The 27142-nt window shown below is 41.7% G+C and overlaps 1 protein-coding gene across 9 annotated transcripts in view; it reads right to left on the bottom strand.

The window, feature by feature from the left end:
• NHSL1 (NHS like 1) overlaps positions 1–27142 on the bottom strand; it is a 176812-nt gene that overhangs the window by 64244 nt on the left and 85426 nt on the right. The window contains exon 1 of one of the 9 annotated variants that reach the window (XM_071740772.1): positions 21435–21653. The exons of 7 other annotated variants lie outside the window; for them this stretch is intronic. In XM_071740772.1, coding sequence (XP_071596873.1) covers positions 21435–21450 — 16 coding nt within the window. In that variant the 5' untranslated portion in view covers positions 21451–21653. Of the gene's footprint in view, positions 1–4898; positions 5138–21434; positions 21654–27142 lie in introns of those variants that run through there. One more of the 9 variants, XM_071740768.1, reaches the window with a different exon arrangement.

The raw sequence follows: 27142 nt of genomic DNA, 5'->3' as shown, positions 1-27142 counted from the left end.
TTTTCTTTTGTCACGGCTACACAGCCTTCATATTCATGTTACTGATTCACTTATTAAGTGGTTTACAACATCCCAGCACCTTATTCTCTTTCTACCCAGCATTTTCCAAATTTCTCTTCATCCCTCCGTTGATCTACAACACTCTAGTATCTGGCTCTCAAAAAGTCAGACACCTAAGAGCTGCATGGCAACACCACAGGAGACCAAGAGCTGGACCTCAGGCCTGTCCAGAACAGGACCAAAAGGAAGGCCCGTTTTCTACAGTACATGAAGGAAACTTGCAGCAAAAGGAGCTCAAAACACAAGACATGTTCAAAATGCACAACAGAAGAGCTGTCATTTATCCAAGGCCTGAAGTAATTTTGTACAAATGGACACGTTTCTTTCCTTTGCAAGGTTTTGGTGACTTATTTTGTACAAATGAAAAGAACTTTCAGGAAAACCTGGCTATAAGACAAGCCTTCATCAAGAACACCAAGACAAAAGAGGGGAAAAAAATCCCCTATTTTTTACGCATGCAATAAAACGATATTTAAGTTGCTTTTATTTCTTCAAAACAAACCATTTCCCAGCTTTATCTGATGCAACTCGATATGTCAGCTGTTGTGGTACGAGCTGGATGCAGCAGACAAAGCTGGGAATGAGAATGGCCAAGGACTTGCACGAGGCTCTGTAAGCAGCCACCCCGGTCATTCACCGAGCTAGACTGAGCCCTTCTGTCACTTAGGGCAGGAAAGGCCACAAAGGCTTGCTCAGTGCTCCACACAGCTCCGGGATCTGCAGAAATGGAAAGTGATTCAGGCTTTGTTTCACACTGCTAAACGAGATGGCGAAGGGTGAATCCTCTCATGAGTTGCAAGGATTCTGTTTGGGTTTGGTTTTTTTTACACAATATCTTTTAATTGGGACATTTAAATCTCACTAGTGTGGGAGGAGAAACCTGGAAAAAAAAGCCACAGCAAACACTGAATGATAAAATACCCAACTTGGTTCAGAACATCCTATTCATTTATAAATACATAAAGCTATTATTACTTCATTTTTTGGTATGTTTTTTACAAAACATTCATCACACAAAAAGGTCTCAGCTTCATAGATAAGACAGAGCTTTTGTCCTTAGAAAGAGTAATGAATGAGAAAGAAAGCATTCTTTCATCAGACAGCAGGCAACAAAACACTTTTAAAAAATCCCAATAACTGAAGCTACTGTTTAACAAACATTAAAAGTGATGCGATACAGCCACTGGGTCCTTCCCACATCTGAAAAAGAAAAAGAAAAGCCTTCAAAATGCTTACAAACTTATAATGAAAAAAAGCTAACAGTCACCACAGTTTAGTCAGGTTAGCAAAAGCATACCACGGCTTTAAACTTGGCAAGTTTGATGATGCATGAAGCAGCAATGGGAACCACAACTGTCAGGTGATGCTCTGCCCCAGAGGAGGTATCTGGTGTTTCATGGCAGCAGTCACTCTCTGCCAACAGCCTCAGACTCCCAACTCAGAAGCATCAAACCAAACTAGACCAAACCAAGCCCTTCACATTTCTGCCAGACCTGGTCAGTGGAGGAAATGAGCCAAAATTTTACTGCAGGAAAACCAACAGCCAAACACTCAGTGTCACTGGAGTTTGTCTGAAACCATGAATGAATACGTGGTGGTGACAGTCCCTTCACCACTGTCATACCAATTTCCCTTGTAGGCAGGCAGGGATTTTAATCTTACATGTGTATTTACAGTGAAGAACAGCAGAGGAATTGCATCACAGATGATCAAATGAGGCTGAACTGGCAACAAAAAACTTCCTCTTCATGGTACCATTAATTTAACAGTTTTATCAGACCAGTTGCTATAGCTTAAAAGAACCCCAAACCCTAACCAGGTGACTTGATTGAAACAGCTGCTACATTGCACCACAAGTATTTTGACAATTCAGTATTTTGCAACAGGGATGCTGTAAGGTGAGCAGGAGCACTGGGAACTACTGCAGCAGGCCACTGACATCCCCTTCATGAGGATGCTCCCCCAAGCCCATGAGAAAGTTCAATAATTTCACTGTATTACTTTTTAAAAACAACTCTAGCACCCCTGGAGGCATTTTCCACGAAGTTCACCAGCACTGTGAAAACTCTGGAAAGGCAGTTCTCATGACTGCTCGATAAGGACCCCAAAGGGAGGCCTTTATCAACAGAGATAAAGCTGGGCCAATAATCCCCTGCTGTGCACTGCAGTTATCACTTAACCCGGTCCCAGAAAGCACTTCCACTCTTAAACACTTCTGTTCCTTAAAATAAACATTAACAGAGTTTAAAAGCAATGCAGCCTCTCAGCCTCAAAGAGAAAACAGTACCTGTCCCACAAGTAACTCATTTCACTGATGGCTTAATTACAGTCCCCCTTTTGTTTCCCTGGTCTGAGAATGAGTAAGAAGGAAAGGGAGTCAGTGGGACAGAGCTGGTGTCCCCCACATACACCCTTATATTGCAGTGGGTCACTGCCACAGAAGCACAACAATTCTCCTGGGAAAAGTCAGGGCAGAAAGCAGGTTAAGTCATTTTGCCATTCACCATTTCAAGGTTTCAACACTAAATATTGAAACTTCAAGGGTCTGAAATTCAAAAGGAACATATGGAATGGATGAGATCTTTAGCAGATACCAGTGAAACTCGACCTAAAGGAATCAACAATAAACTTAGTCTGAAACACCTCTATAGTTAGGGACCAGCAACTGCATTTAGAGGCTTTAGTATATTACAAGTCAATTTGATAGCTTAGAGATGTGAAAGTCAACAATATATGTGTACAAATCAATAAATTTGCACACATGCATGTAATTTTAAAAATAGTGAATAGAATTTAAAAGGATTTTTATCTCTTCATTGCTGCAATGTTGAAGGAACAATAAAAAAATGAATGCAACCAGACAGGGAGTGCAGATGCTCCCACTGCATATACAAGAACTATGTCACACCATTCAGATCTGTGAAAGTTTCCCAGGTTCTTTGCACACCTATTTACAAAATTTCAATTCAGAAGTCATTAAGTTCTCATCCAAGAAGAAACCAGACAGTGCCTTGAAGTGACTTAGCTATTGAATGCAAAAACAGCCAATAAAAAAGTCCCAGTATTTCAGTTTCCAAACTTTTTAAATGTAAAGATTTAAGATCATCAGTATGTGTTTCTTTCTAATACTGCAGTAACATAAATGTTCTTTGAAATAATTCTCTGTTCCTCATTCCTTTGTCTCTATTTGTCTTTTGAAAAGTTTTATCATTTTAATCCAAGAGGGAAGAGTCACCTTTCCCTACAGACAGCATAAAGAGAAAAAGGAGGGAGAGCACAGGGATTTCTGAGTGCCCTACCTGTACTCCTCAATCCCATTTCTACATTCCGAAGAGGCAGGTTCAAGCAGAGAGGATAGTCCTGATGCCCTGACCTCACCTGCCAGCTCTGAAAGTAAACATCATGACTTTGTAGGAATGAACACACCACCCAGCAAGAGCAACAAAATCACTCCTCTGAGGCTGGATGAGGCAGAGAGGGACCATTTCCTCCTCTCTGAGAGCATCCCTGGAACTGCTCCCTTGCACCTATGGGCAGCCACAGCCTCTTCAGTTTTCCCCAGCTCCCACAGAGAGACTGTGTAATTTCACATAAAGGAAACATTTTTATTTTCTCCTTCAAAAAAACAGAATTGACCCTGTGTTCTAAAATACAAATAAATTCAACAGATGAGCTGGATTTTTCTTCCTTTGTGTTTTAAGAAATTGCTTTCTCATGAGAAAGGTCTGAAAACACCCCTGTGGATAATCCCACTCCTCCTACATGAAGAGACATCAAACGAAGCTTGCTTATCACTAGATGGAGAACACTGGATTACCGAAAACAATAATATGTATCTTTTCACTAATGAAGTGTTAGCATCGTGTGCCTAGATGGTGATCTTTCCATTGCTGGTAATAACTAGACATTGTCAGATGATCAGCATGAGACTAATGAAGAAAAGAAAAATCAATACAGTTGCAAATATATTCATGTACTGCTGTGGGTTTGTTGTTTTTTGATTTGTTTTTTTTTTTAAGGCCTGGTGTGAGATAGCTAGCCAGCTGGCTTTTCAGGAAAAGCTTCCTTTGTCTTGTGAAATTTCTCCCCCATCACCCTTAAATACACTTTTCTAACAACCATTCCATAAACAGCTGGGTGCCTTTGCTTAGGTGGTCAGAAAAAAAGAGAAGGCAAGCAATAGGGTTAAAAATAAAACAGCTGAACATTACCATTGTCTGTCCTATTCTCTTCCTATTTCCCATTTGTATGTGCCAGTGAAACTTGAAACTATACAGATTACAAAAAGAGAGAGTCATCACAATTCAGAATTCTTTGTACCTTCAGAGAGAAAATAACCTTAGACCTAGGGTTATTCAAAAGCAGATTTAAAAAAAACAACAACTACTCAGCAACTGCATTAAACATCTTTTGAGTCTGTTAGACCTGTTTTTTTATTTTTTTCCTGGCCTTTTCATCCACTGATTGTTTCTATGGCTTTCAATTAGACTGCCACATCAACAGCTCCACTCATCTAAAACAATCATTTTGCTGAAAAGGAGCATTATTGAAGTGAGAGTACTCAAGACCTCTCAAACACATCACATGCACAAAGACAGCTCATCCTGCATCAACTTAGCAGTCTCACTGGATACAGTATTTACATACACACTCCTGAAGTGGAAATACATTCTTTTCGTAAGAAACTGTTCCTAATGCCTCCAACTTCCCAAAGCCCATGAGAAACAGGAGTATTTTCCTCTCTTATCAATCTGCTTTGCGCATTGATTTCCTCAATAATGACACCGCAAGGCTGAACCACCGGAAACAAGTAATGAAAAGGAACTCATCTTTCTTACTTGGCCAGAAGGCATTGTCGTCTTTGCTCAGTAACTTTTTCTTGAGGTGCCCGGGCAGCTTGGTGTGAGTGTTTCCCATTTTGCTGGAATACAGCGGGATAAGTTCCTCCTCCTCCTCCTCCTCATCGTTGCAGCTGGGCTGCCACTTGCTCCTGCCGAGGCACCCGACCATGGGGTCGGCAGGCAGGCAGTGCACATAGGCGATCATTGTGAGATGAGATGCTGCTCTCAAGGATGTCCCTGCCGTCCCCAATGGCTAGTGTGGAGCAGAAGGGAGTGGCCTGCTCATAACCCTTGAGCGGACGCATTCAGAAGGCTGAGAAGGAAAGGATTTTCTCTTCCCCGGCACTCAGGCATGCTAAGCTATTTGGTTATGCTGGGAACTGCTTTGAATAGGAATCCGTAACCCCGTAAAGAAAAAAAAAAAAAAATCAACCACCTGGTTAAGCAGCTCCCTCCGGCTGCAGAATGTCCGGCCCCAGCCTCCAGCTCACAGCCAGGACCAGGGAAATAGGGGCTGCGGGGAGCTGGGAAATCCAGTCACCTGCCACACATTCCAGACTTCTCCCTTCCTGCTTCCACTCCAGTCTGCTGCTTCTCTTAAGCCTTATCCCCGATTATTCACCACCCTCTGAACAACAGGTAGTATGGCCATACACAGATGGCCATATGCAAGAGGCTTATTTAAAGCTAACTTACTGTAATTGCTGTGACACTGACAGCTTGAGACCCGTAACTGGGCAGGAATCTGCCAAGGACAGAAACATTTACCTTCTTCTAGAACACAAAAGCAGGGAAAATAAAGTAACTAAAGAAAAAAGGGTAATTTTGCTGTACCCAGCACTTCAGTACCCAGATTTTAGTTTCAAAACTCCCTTTCAAACTCTGAATCACAAGGACTGTCACCAAAAGAAGGAGGTCTCTTCCAGGTGACAATACAAACAGACTGATGCTGAATACATAGTAATGGCAGCTACCACTTCGCTCTCAGTTAGTACTGCTTAAATACATAAATCCTCACAATGCTTCAAGAGGGTAGGTATTATTCCTATTTAAAGATGAAGACATAGTCTTGAAGGGATTTAGTAACCTGACCACAGAGTGGAAAAGCCAGGATTAGAGTTCAGGTATCCTCAGTTCTTGAACCTATTCTGCAAGCTACTAGTCCACAGCACCTCTCCCAGCTACTGCACTACTAAAAAGTTTCCATGCCGGTAGCTGTATCAACCCTAATCTTGCATCCCATACACTGTTTTTCTCCAGGATCAGGAAATGTGCCCTTCCTAGGATTTTGAAGTGGCTGCAACAGCACAGTCAGAGTGGGACAGAAAGAAAAACACACAAGGAGACATGGACCCTGCACAAACTGCTGTCGTCAGCAGCTTTTTGAAGTTTGCTTTTTATTTTATATTATTTGAAAGATCACATGGGATAATATATTCTTTAAAAAAAAATGGGAAGATGCGATAACAGTAAGTACAACAAGGACCAGTTTTTAGTCTGGTTCCTTAACTTTTCCCTACAAGTGCTCAGTTTGCAGCCCACACTGTTCATGAAAGTGTCTGTTCTGTATATAGAAGCACGAGTGTCAGTAAGTATTTCTGCATTTTAGGAAAGGTTTTATCTGAAAGGTTTTATGATATAAACCATAAGCTTTTGGACAGAAAAAAAAAATCAGTCTACTCAGAACAACAAAAAAATCAGATCAGGTGTACATCTCCACTTTCTCCCCAAGGCACACACACATCTCCTGCTGCCTTGGCACTGCTGCTGCCCACACTGGGTGGATACACCAGCTGCCTCCAGGCACTGCACCAGTGTGGCATCAGCATTCACACACACATGAAAAACACAGAGCACCACCCAGCATAATCTGTCTCCAGTGCTGACTCAACAGTGCTGGCAAAGTGTTGAAAGTCGGTGAGAAACTGGCTTGCTTGGTATTTGCTTCTTTTGTTTAACATCCTGTTACTCTGCCCAGCAACCTGAGCAAATACATTTTCACTACACAGTGTTTTATATACACCTCCTGCACTTGAATCTCAGCAAACTTGCTAACAGACAAAAAATAATGAAATATGCCAGGTAGCCAATAAATAGGGGCGAAACAAGCCCTAAATGCAATTTAACACTTTTTGAAAACAATTTCAAGTATCTGCAAAAAGACGGATAGAATGTGAAAAATGTGCCAACAGCACAGGTGATAGCTGTCAGCACTGCTGGCTCATCTGTACCTGTAGCAGAAACTCACCAGCATAAAATGAATGCTGGCAACCAGGCACTGGAGGCAAACACCAATTTACAAAGCCAAAGTAAATTTACTCATCCGACTATGAGAAAGACGAACCATGACTAACACCAGCAGAGTCCCACTCACTCATCAACCACAGTGATATTCTTGCATCCGCCCGAATAAATGAATGTCTAGACAGTCCTCCTGGGTGGGATGAAGCTGCAAGAGTGCTGTTAGTGAACCAGTTCATAAGGAAGACTCCATTAATGCCTCCCTAATGGGGCAGAATCTCTGTAACCCACTTGTCTAGCCACTGTGCCTGCTGTCTCACCCTTCTGATTCCCTGTTATTATCAGGAAAAGTCACTCTCACAGATGTGATGCACAAAACTTCTAAGCATCAACAGGCTACTGATGAAAGAGTGCACTGAGGCTTGTATTTATTTCTTCTGCAGACAGGAGCAGTATCTTTTGTTAGACAAGAATACAGCTGGGTATCTTACATGCTTTTTTGTCTTAACTAAAAATCAGGTTGTAAAATTGTATTTCAAAAGTATATCAGCTAATGTTTATGTGCAGACTTTTTATCTCTATACAGTCACCTTTACCTGACATAAAAGCTCAGCACAGCTCTAGACACCAAACCAGTACTGTTAGTTAACACACAACACATACACAGGAGCAAAAGGACAGGGGACACAGACAAAACTCAGTGTTCAGGAGACTCAGATGTTCCTAAATACTTAACAAGATGACACAGGGTGACATACTGCCCTAGAGTCCCCATGACATTTACCATGCACTTCTCTAGACCACAGACATACTCTATTAGCCATGTTTCCAATGCGTGCTCACGAAGTAAGGCTGATGCACAATAATGGGATCATGGCTGAAATCCAGTTTAACAAGTATATTTACCATATGGTTGGCATTCATGTCCCCACCAATTTTTCACTTGAGGAATAAACCTTTTGTTCTCTGAAGCCTGGAAGATGCTGGTAACATATACAAGAAAAGATCTGGTGATGGTTATGGTCTTAGCTACTAGCAAAAGCAAAATTATAGAGTGCTAGGAAAAGCCTGTACCATCTCTTGTAAGACTGTGTACACCACCTCTTCCTCTTTTAGTCTCCCTTCCCCAAATCCTATAAAAAGAAAGTATTATTTTATATTGTGTCTATATGGAGCAATTATTTCTCTAAATTTGATGAAGTCAAAATTTCACCTAAAATTCTACCACAAAACTTCTGATTAAACTTCACTTATTCTACTGCAGCTATGTTAATGTTTTACTGTTCCAAATACACAGAGACGAGGCTGTTCATTTTTCTCAGCCTTGGGCTATCACTGACATAAAGATTTCTCCAAACAGTATTTCCTTTATTATTCCTTTTCACACCTTTTAAAAATTGAACTATTAGTAACACAAGTATAAATGTTCTGAGCCAACTGTTAAACATGCATATTCTTATTTATCACCATACTTCATTTTTGCCACAGCACCTCTTCACAGTCAGAGGCTATTAGCAGAGTTTGAATAATTAGGGATAAAACTGACTACATTATACTGGAAACAATATTTGGTCTAAAGTAAAAAGATTGTTAAGAGTTTGATGGACTCCCAAAACTGTGACTAACTTGGGGATCACAAGAAACGAAAGAAAAAAAAAAAAAAAGCCCCAAACATTAGCCCTTCTACTAGATAAGCATATAAGCTCCTGAGCTCTGAGAACAGCAGTGATCCTGATGACTTACTACATGTAGGAGTTTGAAAAGCCTATAGGAAAGAACTAATGGGAACTCAGGGGATTTCAACTGACAAAGTATGGTCATGTCAGTCCTACTCTGGTATTATGATAATCTTTATAAATATGCTACATAGGAAATTGTATCATTGGTTTTTACATACAATGTGCTAGATCCCCCTGGATAGATAAGTGGTAATATCCACAGTGTAGTGAAATAACAGCACTTTTACAAACACCATGCAAAACAAAACGATCAAACAAAGGAATTTCTGATGCAAGCCCAACAGCTACATTGGAAATTAACGAGACTGTAGAAATCCACAGAGACAGACTTTGCCCTAACTAGACAGTGATTCTGTTTTTAGCAGTGATGGGCTGCTATACTCTGGGCTTTTTGGCTGGTCAGCTGGAGGTTTTAAATTGTTCTAAACAGTTATTTTTAAAACAAAAAAAATTTACATGTATGTGAAATGATTTCATCGGAGCCATGCAGCATTAACAAAGCTTTAAAATAATATTCTCAGAGAGAATTTATCCCCACTTCAGAGATGGACAGCTTGCCATGTAGCAAGAATGTGGGCATGGCTGCCACAGCAGAGCACCCCAGCATCCTTGGGAGCTGGCAATAGCCAGATGGTACATGGAATATCCTGCTCTTTTGGCCTATGCATATACCTTTCCTCTTTCCTGTGCATTAATTTAGTGTGTCTGAAGTCTTAACTCATATTCCTTAAACACACAGGCAGCAGACAAAAGCTAAAGAATTTAAAAAGAAAGGAAAAAAACCACCTATAGTAATTTGCTCTTTAACTAACTATGAATCTCTCAAACATGAAGCAAGCAGGAGGTATCAGCTTTACATTGTTTAAAGCAAGCCAAACATTTGATGTGATTGTAAAGTACAGACCAATCCCAGGGCGCAAGGGAGATGAAAGGGACCTGTGCAGGGTGGCAGCTACCACTGCCAGGATGCACACTTAAGCCTCATGATGTTCCAAAAGGCTCTCTCAGATTGGCCACTTTCACATTCTCCAGCATTAGCTCTATCCTCAACTACTTTCATGGATTTATTTCTACCATATATTTGCAATCACATGGCAGCTATCAAGCCTTCAACCTTTGTTTTAAAGGACATAAGTAGTAAGGCATGTGCAGCTTAAAGAGCTCAACTGGCTTGACAGCTAAAAGCAGTCCAAGCAATCAAATATGCTTTGCAAAATGCTACAGCAGGAGTTGCTGACAACAGGGCGCCCAACAAGCTGAATGCAAACCCCTGAAAGCTGGGGAATTTGTCTAATGTAATTCTTGGTATCTGAATAGCCAATCCTAGGTTCTAGGCACCATCCTTAAGCACTTCACTTCAGCCCTCTGAAACGACATCAAATCTGCAAACCATTCAATACAGGCAGGCGCCCATAAAACACAACAGAAAACAACAACAATGACAATAAAACAAAACTAAAATGACAGTGAAGAATCAGTGCCTTGGTGAAAATAAAAATTCTTTACAAACCTTCCTGACATAAGCTTCTTTTTTTCTGGCACTCTCCAGCAGCTGTAGCCCTACCAGCAAAACAGCTCCTCTGGCTTCATGCTCCTTGTAAGCTCAGAATTAACATCCTTCCCATTAAAACCATGAAGAGATTGCTACACATACTTTTGGTATCTTTGTTTCCATCAATAGCCTTTTTTGCCTCTTCACATACAAAACTCTTATGTTCACAGTGGAGGAGATTCTTTTCTCACTATCTGGAACAGACGCCTTGTATCTCCCCATCGCATCAGCTCTGAACATATCCATTACCCTCTCTTTCATACCTTAATTTAATTTTTCCTTTGCTGTTATGTAATAGCTCTCTGTAATTATTTTTAATCAAGCAAGTATTTTGATATACAGCACATATGTGAGACTCTAGAGGAGAAAAACACACTTTGCATTACATTATTGGCAGTCCCCAGGCACTTAAAAAAATACACTTCTGCGTTCTAATTATTCTTCTTTACTTTCAATTAGGAAGCCTTCTTTAGAGCAACAAGCAGTGTCATATGTTCAATATTAACTCTTGATCACTCCTCTGCTATTTTTAAACAAGCAAGCAAATAAAGCCAGCTGTATAAGCAGCAGGTAACTCAGAAAATCTTTTTCTATGCCTTTCTGGTTTAGCTCTGTTATACAAAAAGAACTGTATTTTGGCTGGTACATTCTGTGAACCAGACCACCTTTGGGAAGGGGGTAACACACATTTGGGACAGAAGACAGAGCCATTAGCAAGACAGAAGTAATCCAACATTGCTGCTGGTGGATTAAACAGAAGCTGTTCTTACTGCCTTACTCTAAGAGCTGAGTCCCCAACATCTGCTGATCCTTCTGAAACCATGGAGCAAAAGATGCTCCTGCTGAAAGCCATCAGAGAAGTTGGCTTCCAGTCTGGAGCCACAATAGATGTCAGTGCTGGTAACACTGGTACACCCACACAGTCTGTGAGCAAAGGAGTCATGTCTCTACCAGCTTATTTTACAACTCATATTAAATGGCAATTCAGATAGAGTTGGGTAGATTTACCCATTTTAGGTCTGCTCATTAAACTCATCACCATGGTAACAGGAAGAGAAAGCAGTCGTCTCCGCACTCCTATGCTCTCTTGCAATTCCTTTAATGGATTTAAAAGCCCAAAGAGGGAAGCACCTTTCCCACAAAGAGCAGCAGCGACCTCCCTGCCACCCAAGCACCTCACTGGAAGAGTCGACACACACTGGGGATTTCAGTACAAAAAGCAAAGCAACTTACACTACTTAACAAAATAGCCCCCGTCAAAATGCAGCAGGTCAGTCAGAATGCTATAGCATCCAAGCCCTCTGCCTTCTGGAGGGGATGCTCTGCTGAGGCTGCCTTCTGCTCACGTACACCAGCACTGCAGCCAAAAACACAGTGCCACCTCCTGGACATGCATGTCCCTGAGAAGCATGTCTTTGGGCAGGTCCACAATGCAGAGACAATAGGGTTTTCAAGATTAAAACCACAAAAATTAACAGAAGAATTCAAATTCTGATGAAGAGTGTTCATTATTTTCAGTGAGCACATTTGAAAATGTTTTGTTCTTACATGGTCAGAGTGCTCTGACGAGTGCCCTGTAAAGAACTGCTTTTAAGCTCCATATAGAAAAGACAGAAAGGAAAACTCAGTTTTATTAGCAGAGCACTGCTTCAGCATATAGTCAAGTAAATCCGAGTTGTTAAATGATGAACTTTAAGCAAGTTTGTGGATGACACAAAATTGGGAGGAGTGGTTAACTCCCTTGAGGGCAGGCAGGCCCTGCAGAGAGCCTCAGCAGGTTAGAGATGAGCAGTCCCAACCACATGAAGGGCAAGTGCTGAATTCTGCATCTAAGGATGCAGAACCCTGGTGGCAACTACAGACTAGGGAATGAGTGGATGGAGAGTAGAGCAGCAGAGAGGGACCTGGGGGTTCTGGCTGATGGCAAACTGAACATGAGCCAGCAGAGTGACCTGGCAGAGAGGAGGGACAACCCTGTCCCAGGGTGCATCAAGCACAGCATCACCAGCCTCTCAAGGGAGGGGACTGTTCCATTCTACTCTGCAATGGTACAGCCTCTCCTTGAGTACTGTGTGCAGTTTTGGGCACCACAGTATAGAAGAAACATCAAACTGTTGGGAAGTGTCCAAAGGAGAGCAACAAGGATGGTGAAGGGTCTGGAAGGGATGACTTATGAGTGGCTGAGGTCACTTGGATTGTTCAGCTTGGAGAAAAAGAGCCTGAGGGGTGACCTCATACAGCTTCCTCATGAAGGGAAGAAATGGGACTGGCATCAATTTCTTCACTCCTGTGACCAAAGACAGGACTCAGGGAAATGGTAAGAATCTGAATCAAGGAAGATTGAGATTAGATATTAGGAAAAGATTTTTCACCCAGAGGGCAGTTGAGAAATGGAACACTAAGTCTGCCTGAGTTCAAAAAGCATTTGGATGACACTCTCAGGCATATGGGGTCATTCTGGGGGTGCCCTACACAGGGACAGGAGTCAGACTTTATGATCCTGATGGGTGCCTTCCAACTCAGCATATTCTATGATTCTATGAACAGGGTTCCTCACCCATTTTAGACAGAAACTTCTAGGTAATACCCACCCCTGCAAGGTCAAGACTTCCCACTCTGAACGGCACAACATCCAACATCAAATAACATCAGTCAGCTGCTGCTGGGCACAGGCACTCATTTACTCTCCTTCAGACAGGAGCAGCTAATACATTAGATATGAATGAATGAATTACTAGATAATGCAACAATATTAAAACTTTTATTAAGGAGCAAAACCAGCAAAGTTAACTTTCAGAAAAATAAGAAATCCTATGGCCTTATTTTTCACTTTGCAGCCTGAAAGGGTCCTTTCCACATATGGGCACATATTTCAGCCACACATTTGCTCAACTCAGGGGGGGCTCCTCTAGGCTCAGTCCTGGTCACTTCTACATCTTGTCCCACCAGCATGCACTGCAGGTGCAAGGACCTCTCAACTACTCCAGATCTCTTTCTCTTCTGTCATCTTACTGTCAGTGTAGACAGAACTTCTCATAATCAAAAGATAAAGTAGTTTTATTATTTTAAAATGCATGAGTAATTAAAAAAGCAACCACTTTAAAACTTCTGTCAGTAGCTAAGGAAAGGTCCTGCCTCAGCCAAGGGAAGTATGTTAAAAGAACTAAAACAATACTTTATATCAAATAGCCCCACATTAACCTGGAATAGTTCAGTACAAAAAAATTAAACTCAACTGTCACGTTTACTTGAAAATCATATGTATTCAAGATAAGCCAGTTGGCACTAGCTTCTTGGGCATTATGGCTAAATACAGCCCACCTACTTTCCAACAGGTCAAATAAATTATTTTCAAAAAGGGTAAGTAAACTCTTGGATTTACAGATCATGGCAGAGGAATGCATCAAATTCCATTAGAAAGAGTAATGACAAAAATACACACTCACTGCCATACAAAAGATTAAGCTAATGGGGAGCAGTCCAAAGTAGCAGGATTTCAATCCAAAAGAAAGCCACGCCCTAGGAATAATGTTCCTACTATCTGCTGTTTTCTGGCAGGGTTTGCATGGGGAAGGGCACATATGCACAGGGTGCTGCACAAATGATGGCTCCGGGTTGCCAGCAACTACTAATACCTCCTTGTGATCTTGAATTAATCTGAGGTATGAAACTGGGACAGAAAAAAGCAAAACTGACTGACTAAAGAAGGGTGCATTTGTGCATTTAGATGTTGGAAAGCTTCTCTCCTGTTCATTTAACACAAATGTCCCTCCAAATTAAGCCTTCAGGCAAGAGGCTGACCTTAATAATGAAGGGAGGGAAAAACCTGGGTTTTCCTCATTACTTAAGCATCATCCTTCTTTATCCCACATGCATTAAAGATACATTCTCTTAAAGAGAGAAGATGCATAAAGTAATCCAAGACTTTGTTAAGTGAAGTGCAGATAGAAAGTACATTCACCCCTAAAAAGCAGGATCTGCCATTGCTAAAGTTGCCTTTGCTTCCGCACAATAAATTATTAGTCCTTGCTTTTAATATGGGATCCGGCTAAAATTCCCAGTGTTTTTGTTTCAGCAGGTATTGGTGAGTTGAAATTAAAATAGGAATGGATTAAAAATCAGAAACAGAAAGGAGATAAGATGCTGTGCTGCAAAGAGCAGATTTCCAACATGTCTCTGGATTAGGAGGAATCGAAGGCCAAGAAAGACCTTACAACAAGCAGACTACAGTGGCACATGGCTGTGTATCTCTATGTATGTATCTACAGTGCAGCACAGGAAAAGGGCAAAAGAGGTCCAAAGCCTCTGTGAGAGAAAAAAAAAAAATATTTGAGACAAAACTTCTAAGGAGAGCGCAGCACACCCAGTGCCAGAAGAAAACAAGAAAAGCCCAGCAGTCCCAAGTGGGCTGAGAATGTGGGAGATTCCCATCTCAGCAGTATGGGCTGCCCAGTCTGAAGGGAAGGATGGGGTGAGCAGGGCAGAGGCACAAGGCAGTGTGATGCCAGGAGGACCAGCAGCACATCCTGCTCCTGGTGCTGCCTTTCCCTCTGGCAGCCTCCACTGAAGCAGAAAAGAGTAAAGAGAAACTTCAGAAGCTGAAATTGCATATGTAAAGGGATAACTTGTCTGGGTCTTTACAGGAGGGCCCACAGAAGCACTTAAACTTGTGATGCACAAATGCAGCCCTGTCACCATGCCTCCACGCAGACTGATGGCTCTGTCACAAACCTCCCTCACCAGCTCCAGAAATTCTGACTTAAACTCTCTCCCCAAACTTATCAAGAGCCATCTTAAAAAAAAAAAACCTTCTTTGTCCACATTATCCTGTTTGGAAGTCTGTTCCACAACTTCCCGCCTCAGATGGTTTGGGATCTTTTAATGTCTGACTTCAATTATTTCAGAAGGCATTCACAGCCATTCATCTAGTGCCAATACTCTCCTTGGACTCTCAACAGGTTTCCTCTCACCCTGTGGTATTTACCTTCAAAGCTACCAGCTAGACTAAATAAGCCACGCTTTGTAATCCCTCTGCATATGACCAGAAATTAAGTTTAAAATATTTTAAAGTCTAAAGGTCCACATAAGTTACACAAGAGCTTCAAATGCCAAAAATATTTTCTGAATTTATTCAAATTATAGCTAGAAAAAATTGGGATGCTCCAGAGGATTGGAACACCAGGATAGTATTAAAAAAGATGCCTGGGGTAATTATAGACTGATTTGCCAGCCATTAACCACAGGCAAGATCACAGCTATGACAAGACTCTGAATAGAAGAATTAATAAAATTCCATCTCTTAATACCAGGCAAAGTGTTTTCACAGGGAATGAGTCTCTCATTTGACAAGGTAACAGCAGCCTTTTGCACAAATGCTGTTGAGGAGGAAGCCAATATAGAAGTGACAAGCATGAATAGTAAAAATTGGTAACACAATATTTAAACAACATGCAATCACTACTATGCTTAAACCACTGCAAAATGTATGAAGGTATTTATAGATTCCAAGTATGTGCATGCTGTTCCAAAGACCACTTCAACATGGAATTCTTTCAATGCTTATGAATCCAATCAGCTGTGCATGCTACTTTTTACATCTGTTTTAATACTCCCCAGCCTGCACAGTTTTACTGTTTAAAATTAAGTGTCAGCTTCTTGCTGCAGTTTGACTGAAATTCACTGCCCTCTACTACTGCTTTGCACACCGATCATCTACATTGTACTCACAGACCTTCAGGTGATGGAGGGGGTTAACAGATATTGTTTAAAAGCAAACATCAACAGGTCAACGAAAATAGATGATCTTTCTACCAATTATTCATTTACCAACAGGCCCTCTTGGATTGCAGTGCTGTGTGAATTGTGCAAACAGCTCCTGTTGCAGTCTGCAGTAAATGATGTGGAGCAGAAAGGCAGAGTGTGCATTAAATGCTCAAGTGCAAGTAAAAATAGAGTCTAATGAAAAGCTCTGTGCTAATTACATAGTTGTGACAGCAGACAGGTCAATTTTCAGAAGAGCCTTAAAGACTTAATACCACCTGAGTAAACTAATGGACTACAAGCACCAGGTATTTTTGTCTGAAAAGCACGAGCTGAATTCAAGTAGTGAAAGCCAGGCACATGGGGAAGTCTGTCCTGACCTCTGTATTTCCAGTGATCAGCTGAAGATTTACTGAAAGAGAGGTTCAATACAAACTGATTTCACAGCTGAATCTATATAACCTGCTGACTCCAGGGAGAAAGCCCCACATGCCCTGGGAAAAGTTGGTATACCTACTGGAGGAGATTTTTATCTAATGCCTGATTATATTCACCCTATTTCACCCACTGCCACTGGCCTTCTTAAAAATTTAACGGAAAAAACAAGCACCCACACCCTGTTCCATGACCAAAAAAAAGCAAAGCAAAACCACAGCAAACAATAGGCATTCATTCTGCAGGTTCTGTGCCCATGCCATTTGGTGGTCGCCTGGGAGGCAGTCAAATGAAACAGCTCCAAGGAGTGGAACAACATGCTTACACAACGTGGTGAGCAGATGTATTTATGGGCAATCTCTGAATAACAGAAATGAGAGCTGAGGTATAGCACTCTTCTCTGACGGGTAAGCATGGCCTAAGTACCCTCTGAGGTTTCCGTGTGCCCCCTCTGCTGCAAACAGAAACAAGAAGCAAGCAGTGCAGGCAACACGTGTAGAGCAGCTGCTCAGCCACCCAGGTACTTGACTGCCTTGGGAAATTCACTTTGCTTTTATACATGTTGTATTTTCACTGTAAATTCATCCCAGCAGAAAGTGTGTTTTACTTGGTGCTCAAGTGTGATGTCACGTAACACAATCACAGCTGAATGATACTTAAGAGAAAAAAAAAGCAGAATTACATGGGGACCACCAATATATTTCTGAGCACGTGGCTAACTTCAGCAAGAATGTTATTATCCAGACCTACAGTCCTCCTCTTGTCATATCTGATTTTATTTCATACTTCCATGGATGGCTACAAGAGATTCCTGTTTGCCACCACCTGCTGGAGAGAGGCCAGTCTGGTGCCAGATGCTGCTAGCCATGATCCACCACCACCATCTCTCCCCACCTCTGTACCTCTCCTTCCTTCAGCATGAGATAATAAAGTTGTCATTTAACCAACAAGACTTTCAAACTTTAAGCAGTCTTCAACACTAAAATCTTTTTAGTAATTAAGTAAAACCTGTGGGTTTTTTTTCCCATAAGATGCAAAAGAAATTAAGAAAAATAGCAGAGCTCTTTTTTTCAGAAGTAGACTTTTAACTTTGAGTCATATGCTTGCTACCTAATTCTCATTTGTACTAATTCTGCATTTGTTCAAACTGCTTTTATATTTCAAAGAACTGCAGATTACAAATGCCCTAAAAGTTACACTCCCTATTAAAATAAAGCATATGATATAAGAAACAACTACAGAAAGAATAGGCCTGACTCACATGTTCCATTTTGATTACACACAACTCTGAGACAAAAATAAAGAAATTGAAATTAAATCAGAAGAATGAATGCCCCTCAATCCATCCTAGGCTTAAATTCAACTCAATGAATTCTGTCACAAATTCACTTTGACAGATTCCTTCACTTAGATTACTGCATGTCCCCTCCCTCATTTTGGCCTGCTGTTATACACACAAGAAAGTAAAATTTTAAACAGAAAAACAAAACAAAACAAAAAATGGACAGCAACTTGTGTGAATTTTTGCTTGCCTAGTTCAACTTGGAAAATACATTTGTTTAAAGACATGAGAGAAAATCTGCTTCTGATTTCAAACATTGGATATTTTTATGAGAACACTGCCAAGAAAGGAATCCAAGGAATGTCCTTACATGCACAGAACACATGAGACAACTGGTGAGCAGTCCTGTGATCTTTTACAAAAAGTAAATTAAAAAAAAATCTGCATTTCCAGCATGGAACCATTCTCCAGGAAGCAAGCAGCACATGCCTGGGATTTTTCATGGGTAGCTTCTATCATAACTTCTTGCTATTATTAGTATAAAAGACTTCCCTCTCAAATCCACAGCTGTAAGACAAGCAAGAATGGAAAATACTTCCCAAGTTCAGGCAAGCAGTAAGCACACATGCTTGCTTTACAGTGTTTCTTGGCACTATGTTCCTTCTACAAAAGCTATGAAGGAAAGACAAACTCCAGGCAAATACTACAGAAACGTGAGCTCATTTTTCAGCACATACCAATGAACTGGCACATGACCCTTCTAAGAATTAGTTATTTTGTAAGAAAATGTATTCGTATTTCCTAGTCCTGAAAACCTCTATCACTGATCTATCTAGTAACAGAATGAGGGGGAACAGTTTCAAACTAAAAGAAGGTAGATTTAGATTAGATATTAGGAAGAAATTCTTTACCGTAAGGGTGGTGATACACTGGAACAGGTTGCACAGAGAAGCAAAAAGATGTCCACCTCTGGAAGTGTTCAAGAACAGGCTGGAGGGAGCCTGATCTACTGGGAGGTGTCCCTGCCCATTGCAGGAGGGTTGGAAATGAATTACCTTTATGGTCCTTCCTAACCCAATTCATTCTATGATTCTATGATTCAATTTGTACCTTTTCAGTCCAAAAGATCAGCACCAAGTATGCAGCATTGCCTCTACTGCACATACCCAGTTTTGATCAAACATAAACACAAATTGTGTTTCACATGATGGGGGTAACCTCAAGGGCCATGTCAAAGAACTGAGCACTGCCCCATGGGCCAGAGTGCTACAAGGGCCATCTGGCATCCTGGTACTGGAGAGATCAGTCAGCCCACAAGCAGAATACACCAGGTTGGCCACCGTGCAGGGGCTGAAATGCCCAGCTCTGACCACTTCCATTCCCCAAGTGTCTCAAGGGACAGCTGGGAAGGGCACAGGGACCAAAGCCTCCATGCTGACCATATAGACAATCACACAGCAAACAGACACAGCAACCTGAAAAAAAAAATTAAGAGGCAGCAAACCCCTGGAGCTCATGGAGAATGAGCTTTAGAGCACGGATTTCACCATCCATTCAACACACACCCTGCACATCCACACCTACTGAACACACTGACTCAGTCCTTAGGCAAAACCTGGGACTAATTCCTCTCATCAAAACAGCTCACCAGATCAGACTGAGGAAACACCACGGGAGCTGGCAGCCAGGACAGAGCTGCAACAACTACACTGCTTTTTCCTGAGCCCTCATAGCCCAAACCAGCATCTGAAAGGCAAGTGTCCTGTGTAGCTTCAAAGACAAACAGATCCTCCTCCCTACAAAGGCTACCATCAAGTCAGTAAAAGGTCTGGTGTGTGACAGCTTCTCTCCTTCACATGCTGAGGTTATAAAAAAAAAATTTAAATATCAACAGTAATACTCTAGGTGATTAGCTCATGATCATGATTTTCAGTGCATAATAATGTAATACACACTGACTGCCACTCCTCAAGTTAAGAAGACTACTACAAACTAATAAAATGTTGCAAAGGACAGCGAATTAGAGAAAACAGTATTATGACAATCAAAATATATTGCTACATAACAAATCTATCCTCTGCTTTGAGCAGAGCCCTAAGATGGGGCTTTATGTATTGTAACTAGCAACTTTTCTTACTCAGAAATAAAAGCTGAAAAATTTGAAGACACTTTTTGCCACATATTCAACTTCAGATTCATTAAAAGCAAGTGTAATCCAGTTTTATTATGCAAGACAAAAAAAAAAAATCTTGCTTCTGTAAAAACTCATTTACTGCACAAATGACATCTCTGAAAATGAAGCAAGGAGTAGTTTTCAGTCAGGTACTCTAGACCACAGGAGACTCAGTATGGTCAGAGCTGCCTGGTTACCCAACCTGCATGAAAACCTCTTACCTATTATACTGTTAATTAATGTACCCCTAAGTTAATGCTTCTCAAAAAAAAAGCTTCACCTTTCATAAAGTCTTAATTCCAGTGATCTGTTGGGACCTCTTGTACAGTTGAAAAAAGTGAACAGTGCAGGATTTTTGACTTCGCACACCACAACTTTATTTTAGATAACTCACAACATAGCAAGTTGTGTTGTGTAATTTATTAAGGCTTTGTATAGAAGCACTTATTCACTACTATGAAAGCAATGCAAGACAGGACCTTTTTTTTCCCTACCTTTTAAAATTTTTTTTGGCAATTGTACCATGACACTTAGTGGGTACTTTGCACAAATAAAAGTCATTAGTAGAGTAAAATCTGACAATATTTTGAATCTATGTAGAGAGAAGAGAAAAATATTCTGAGCAAGTATTGATAAGCACTTGAGTACTCAATTGCCATTCTTTCTCAGACAAAGCAACTTTCTTAAAACTCCTAAGCCTTTTCTTACAACAGCTCTTTGTTGTCAGCTTTCAAAACTGTACTTCAGTAAGAAGAGTAGCAGTAATACCAATTTTTCATAAAAACAGGAACACTGAGGTTTAACCAAAACAGTAAGTCTTTCTTAGGCGTGGTTTTCAGAACCTTTTAAGGTACTTCTTAGGAAGCTCAATAAAAAAAGATGAAATAAAATCTCTTTGGACATAAAAACTGCTACTGTCCGGGCAGTCCTGCATCGCAGCATCACGCAGCGGTGCGGGCAGGAGCTTCCATCGGGCACCTCCACCACCACCGCACGACTCTGCTCCTCTCTGGGTACACCATGACATTCCATCCAAACAGGGGCAACACCGAACGATGGCAAACAAACTTCACGTTCAGTGTCCCCAGTGAAGATGCCCCACACCGTGCCCCAGCACCCTTCCACACACCCCCTGCCCGAGTACGCGGCGTTCGGCGGCACACCCGCTCCCAGCCTTTTGTCTGCAGGGATGCCGGGCACCTTCCCACAGGGCTCACGCCGGCCGCGGGAACAAAGGGCACAACACATTCACACCACCTCCCATTAACGCGCTGGACTTTTTTTCCCCTTAAAGCATGAAATTCTAAAATCCCTCCTCCCGCACCAGCTTCCTTCCATAGAGCACCCTCACCTTTCAGGCAGAACATCCTGCTGCCCTCCCCGGCGGCGAGGCGGTGGGGCCGTGCCCCCGGAGCTCAGCAGGCCGCCCCAGCTGCCCCGCCGCCCGGCCCGGCCCATCCCGGCGGGGCGCGGCGCTTTGGGGCCGCCGCAGCGGAGGGGGAGAGGGGCCCGGGCCGGCTCCCCGGGGCTTTGGGGCGCGGCCGCCCAATCCGCGGGGGCCTGGGCTGCACCGCTGACCCCTCCCCGTCCCTCACCTCCCCTCGCCCCGAGCGGCCCCCAGTAATACGCCGGACAATGAAGCGGTACTTACGGAAAGGCCCACCGGGCATCTTCGGCCCGGCCCGGCCCAGCACCTCCGGCCGCTGGCAGGGCAGCTATTTCAGCTCATCCCGCAGAATTTTTCAGGGCTATGGATTCGGTTTATGGGCATCAATCGGTCAGTGTTAGAGAAATGCGAGACTTCAACCTCACTCAAGTGTTCATTATTGGTTACCATCTTTGTGATTTTTTTTCTATCTTATTTAGGTTTTCTGGAGTGCACCCCTGGTCTCTTTCCAGAAAGTGATTTGTTTGTGCAGTCCTATGTTTCATCTATACATACAGGCTTAAGCTAACCAACAAAAAAATCTCTGAAGTGCATCTGAACAGTCAATCTAGAAACGACTCCTCTTCACCTGGCTGCTAGCTAGAGACAGAGCCACCCCCTTCCACCTAACTTTCTGTACAAAGAAGATTAGTGGTTGGGAAAATACAAACAAGATATCAAACCACATTGTGTCTTAATTGACTTCTCATTTTAAGACTAATACTCCTCAAGCAAGGGCCAGCATGTACTCCCTCTCACTAACATCACAGTACTAAAAGTCCCCAATACGCCAGTTACCCTCCACAGCCCAAGTGAGAAAATAATTTTGGGTTTTTTTAAATAGAATCATAGATCGGTTTGGGTTGGAAGGAACCTTTAAAAGTCATTTAGTTCAACCCCTCGTAGTAAGCAGACATCTTCAACTAGATGAGGTTACACAAAGCCCCATCCAGCCTGACCTTAAACGCTTCCAGAGATAAGGCACCTAGAAGATTGTGGCTATAAAGATTTTTCATAAGGAATAGAAGAACACCGTTTTGTAAGTATTTTATTTTTAGAATGGTCGCAAAGATCTGCGAGGAGCACTGTATTTACTGGTGATATTTGGGTCTAAAGACATTTGTGTTGAATAACTTTTATTAGGGTCTGGCCTTGTACAGCAAAGAAACACAAGACCAAAAGGAGTAAGGTAAGGGTCAGGGTAACCTACCATGCTGAACAACCAAGAACTGCAACTTCACATGAATCCTAAATCCTCCATGTAAACCAGATGAAAATAAAAAACACATGCAAACAGGAAAACAAAAACAAAAACAACGGGTCCAGACACCTTGTAAACAGCAGTTTAGATCTCAGTTGAAGCAACACTAATGAGATGTTGAGTACCATCAGCACTGCTTAGATCTCAAGGTATCACATTTCAAGTATCTGTCGTCGTGTAAGAAAAGTTACTTCATCTTAGACTGGACTAAGAGCAGGATGCTGCGGCAGAAGAGCAGAGACATTTCAGTGCAGTAGCTCAAAATCCAGAAACAGCTTTTAGCTAGCTTTTTAGCCTGCCTTTTCTCTTAAATCCTGCTAAAAAGGGTACAGGCTCATGTCAAGGTTTCCTTACACTCTGGGAAGCAAAGAGCCCTTTCCTCTTAATTCCACTTTCTGGTGCTTCAGGCATACTGTTCCCTACCATAACTCTTCAGAGAGCTCCAGGAATAAACACTTCAAGAAGGCAAAATAAACAAAAACATATTGTAGCTGGGGGAAGGTTACTTAGATACCAGAGGGATTTTATGGCCCAATCTTGTTAAACCTACTCATTAATTACCTGATAGGGGAAGTAAGCAGCACATCAGTGATAGTCACTGGGGACTGAGGGCAGCTGTGAACACACCACTGGGGACTGCGAATCAACATGACAGATTCTAGGGGAATCACAAACCCAAGGAGGGGGAAAAAAAAAAGTCAAAACCAGCAGCTGATTCTGTACAGTCAGTCGGAAAAACTGTCAGTAAAACAAGGAAGAGGAAGCCGACTACAGAAGAAGAATATTGTCTGAGGAAATCAAACACAGCTTAGAGGCAATGTGATATTAAAGTGCTGAAAAGTCACAGGTTGCTCTGGGCTGTAACACCAGCAGCACAAACCTCCCTGGGAAGGGTTTGAGCCAGCATCCCTTCCTTGGGAGATACCCTCTGTCCTGCTCATCATCTCCCTCTCCCACCCTCACCAGGAGGAAAGCAGAGGAGCCTGAATGGGATCACCACCTTCCTGATACCCACTGGGAAAGAAGGAATGCCAAAATAAAAGAAATAGAAAATACAATTAAAATTCACAAAGGGGAGCAGAATTACCAAAGACCAAACAGGCATAAAGCAGCCCAGCAGCATCTATTTCCACCCCTTTTTTAGGACTGTCCTGTGTCCTGTATCAGGACTCTATCAGTGTCCCAAAGACACGTGTTTTACAGGCAGCAAAACTCTGGAGGCCTGGTATAGCAGGGTGTCTCAAAGGTTGTGGACCTCACTGGCTAGGGAAGGCAGAAGTCCAAGTCATGCTCTTTCCTTATCTGGGAATTTATAGCAACCACACGTGCCTGGATTGCCCTCTGGAAGCTCTGACACTTTCAGGACATCACATCTGGTCCCACTTCCTTCATCTCATTTTGTTCTTTGAGACAGTAGGGAACCAGGTTTCCCCACTGTACCAGGGTGAACTTTATGGAAATAACATGGAAATAACTTTCATCAGGCAAATTAAAAAGTGGACTGACTCTGTAGAGCATTACATGTTGAGCTGTGCATAAAAGGGAAGCTGTAAGGAACACATCCTTCCACATCTGTGCCATAAAGGGAGGAGCAAAGGAGATAATGCCCCCTCACATGGATGCACTGCTCCTACTGACTGAATGTGAAAAAGACTGTCTACACAGAAGAGACAAAAACTGAGGTGGAGAACTGTGCAATAATAAGAACTGGCCTTGGTCTTTTCAAAAGAAATGTTTTAACCACATGAAGCCAGGAATTTTGACGCACCAAATTGTATCACTCAATCTCTCCCTTGCTCTCAAGTCACTGAATTTTTAATCAGCATTCTGAGAAAAACGAGAAGAAATTATCAGTGTCATTTTTCCTTTGTTGAAAACATGACATCACTAGTGCCATTACTCTTGGAAATACATATATATACACATATATATATATATACTTGCACCACTTTTTTGGTACTAAGGATTGTACCATTAAAATGAGCATGGGAAAAAAGGCAGCTCAGACCTGCCCAACTCAAGGGAAAAGAATGTGTGTTTTAGGATGTTTTTTCTCTTGCTTACATGCTGCTGTGTAGAAAAGTACATCCCAATTAGACTGCCAGCAAGCAGGACTGTTGGGGTGTCTAATTAAATCATTTTTACTTTTAGAACTTAAGTGATCTGCAGAGACGTATGTTTCTGATATCCTGGATGGATGCCAACTGTCAAAAGATATTTTTTTTCCCTTAAGCCTGAATCCTTCTGACATGTTCCCCTTTGAAACTGCACCTAAGACACACAAACAAACAAAAAAGCCAAACCAACCCTGAAAAACTACCCCAAGAAAACTGTTGGAGTAAAAATAAAATTTGACTTTGAGGTTGTCACTGCCCAACACCATTTTGTCTGCAGTCAGCTGGAGCACTAAGGAAAGCCAGATCCAGAGCCTGCCAAGGCCCTGTGGTCCCAGTGGTGATAAGACGGGGGAGATAAAGAGAGGTCAGGTCAGCCCTTTTAAAGGGACAGCATCAACTCGGAAACCCAGCACGGACTGAAAAGATATTAACCATTATTTTGATAAGTAAACCCAAATATTCTTGTAGCTTTAAAGCAAGAGAAAATATTTTGCTATTATCTCTTGCAGTTGATAGCATGTATTACATTACCCATTTTACTTGAGGGATTTTTCACTGATTAGGGTGGAGTTTCTTCATACAGTGAGAAAGGAAAGAAATATTTAAAAATCATTAAGTAAGATTAAATTTGTTTGGGGAAACAAGCGACTTAATCAAATGACCAGACTGGAAGTATGTCCTTTAAAGCAGATTCCACTGTAAATAATTAGAATAACCTCATAATTCATTCCAATATCTCAAATTGATAATTATTCCCCATAGGAGGATGTAAAATGATGTGTTCTGCCCTGCAAAAAGTAATGTATCCTGGTGACTTGTGGTGAATGGACCTTCTCAAATTATGCAATTCCAGATTGGCAGCTACAGGGCCTTGTCATACCTTTCAAGAGTTGCATGAAAAACAGAATTTTCCAAATTCAAAACCAGAAGAAAAAATAATTTCAGTCACTTTCAAGCAACAGGGATGAACAGAACCAATTTGAGCATTTGGAAAAAATATTTTCCATAATTAAAAGTGATTTCTGAAACACTTTTCTTCCAATTAAATCTCTGAAACTGAAGTTGTTATCCTAGAGAATTAAACCTAAAGCACTGACCTTGAAGGAGGAATATAATTCCACTTAAGTCATATGTAGGCTCAGGAGCCAAAGTAAAATCCTGTATGTGTCTGTTTTTTTAATTGAAAGACAATTTTCAATGAAACAACTTTAGTTTCTACTCCTGCCTTAGCTATAGCTCTACTGGTGGAGTCTACCATTTAACACTACACAAAACATTTGTAAAATTGAGTTACGGTTTCTGATTACTACAAACAAAAAGTTCTTCTGGAATAAACCAACCAGTGTCTGCAGGTGCAAAGTGCTTGGCAGTAAAATTAATAAAATAAATGAGTTTAGGAATGGGCTGTCTTCTTCCTTAAGTGAGGAAGAAAACAAATACAATGAAGTAATGAATTAGTTCACCTTATCTTTTGTTTGCCTTACTCTTCAGACAAAGGGCACAGAAAGGGCAAAATCTTTATAAGAGCTGCTGTAGGTCAAGAAAGGAATCTGCAACCAACTTCTCCAAATTCATTGAGGAATTTCTTTGCCCCAGATGTCAAACAAAGAGGGCATTCCTGCTTGAGTGGGAAGGACTAAAGAGTATAGAGGCTTACAGCCTGACAAGGAAAAAACCACTTACACCAAAGCAGTGACTGAGGATCCTAAATTTATAGAGGCTAGAGCAGAAATTCTGAAGAAAATGCCTCAAAAAACATCCACCAATCCAGTAATTTCCATTTGCTCCTGAAAGACCCACTCCTAAATTAAAAAAAAATAATCTGAAAGGGTTATGTGCCACATTGTCTTTGCTTAATGGATACGAAAAGGCTTCATTGAGAATGTTTACTATTAAAACAAAACAGAAAAGCCCTTCATGGGCATTTTCACTTGCACAGCCACCTGTGACCACTCCAGGTCTGCAGGTGCAGAACAGTTTGACATGGGCTTGCTCCTTCAGACTGACACTATTAATATTTCACAAGCCCTGGTAACAACCTGCTGCAGAGAAATGCTGGGTGGCCACCTTAACATATCCAGAAATATCAAACCACAGGTGGCAGGAAAGACACCTGGAATTACCCTATTAGCATCCTGGCTTTAGGCTAGAAGGCAAATCTCACTTTAACGTGTCAGAGGAACAAAGAAAACTGCACTGTTAGGAATCATCTCACACCAAGAAGAACAGAACAGGTTGTTACACCAAATACACAC

The sequence above is a fragment of the Heliangelus exortis genome, chromosome 3 (genome assembly GCF_036169615.1).
Source record: "Heliangelus exortis chromosome 3, bHelExo1.hap1, whole genome shotgun sequence".
Lineage (NCBI taxonomy): Eukaryota > Metazoa > Chordata > Aves > Apodiformes > Trochilidae > Heliangelus > Heliangelus exortis.
This window is presented reverse-complemented; position numbering and strand designations above follow the sequence as displayed.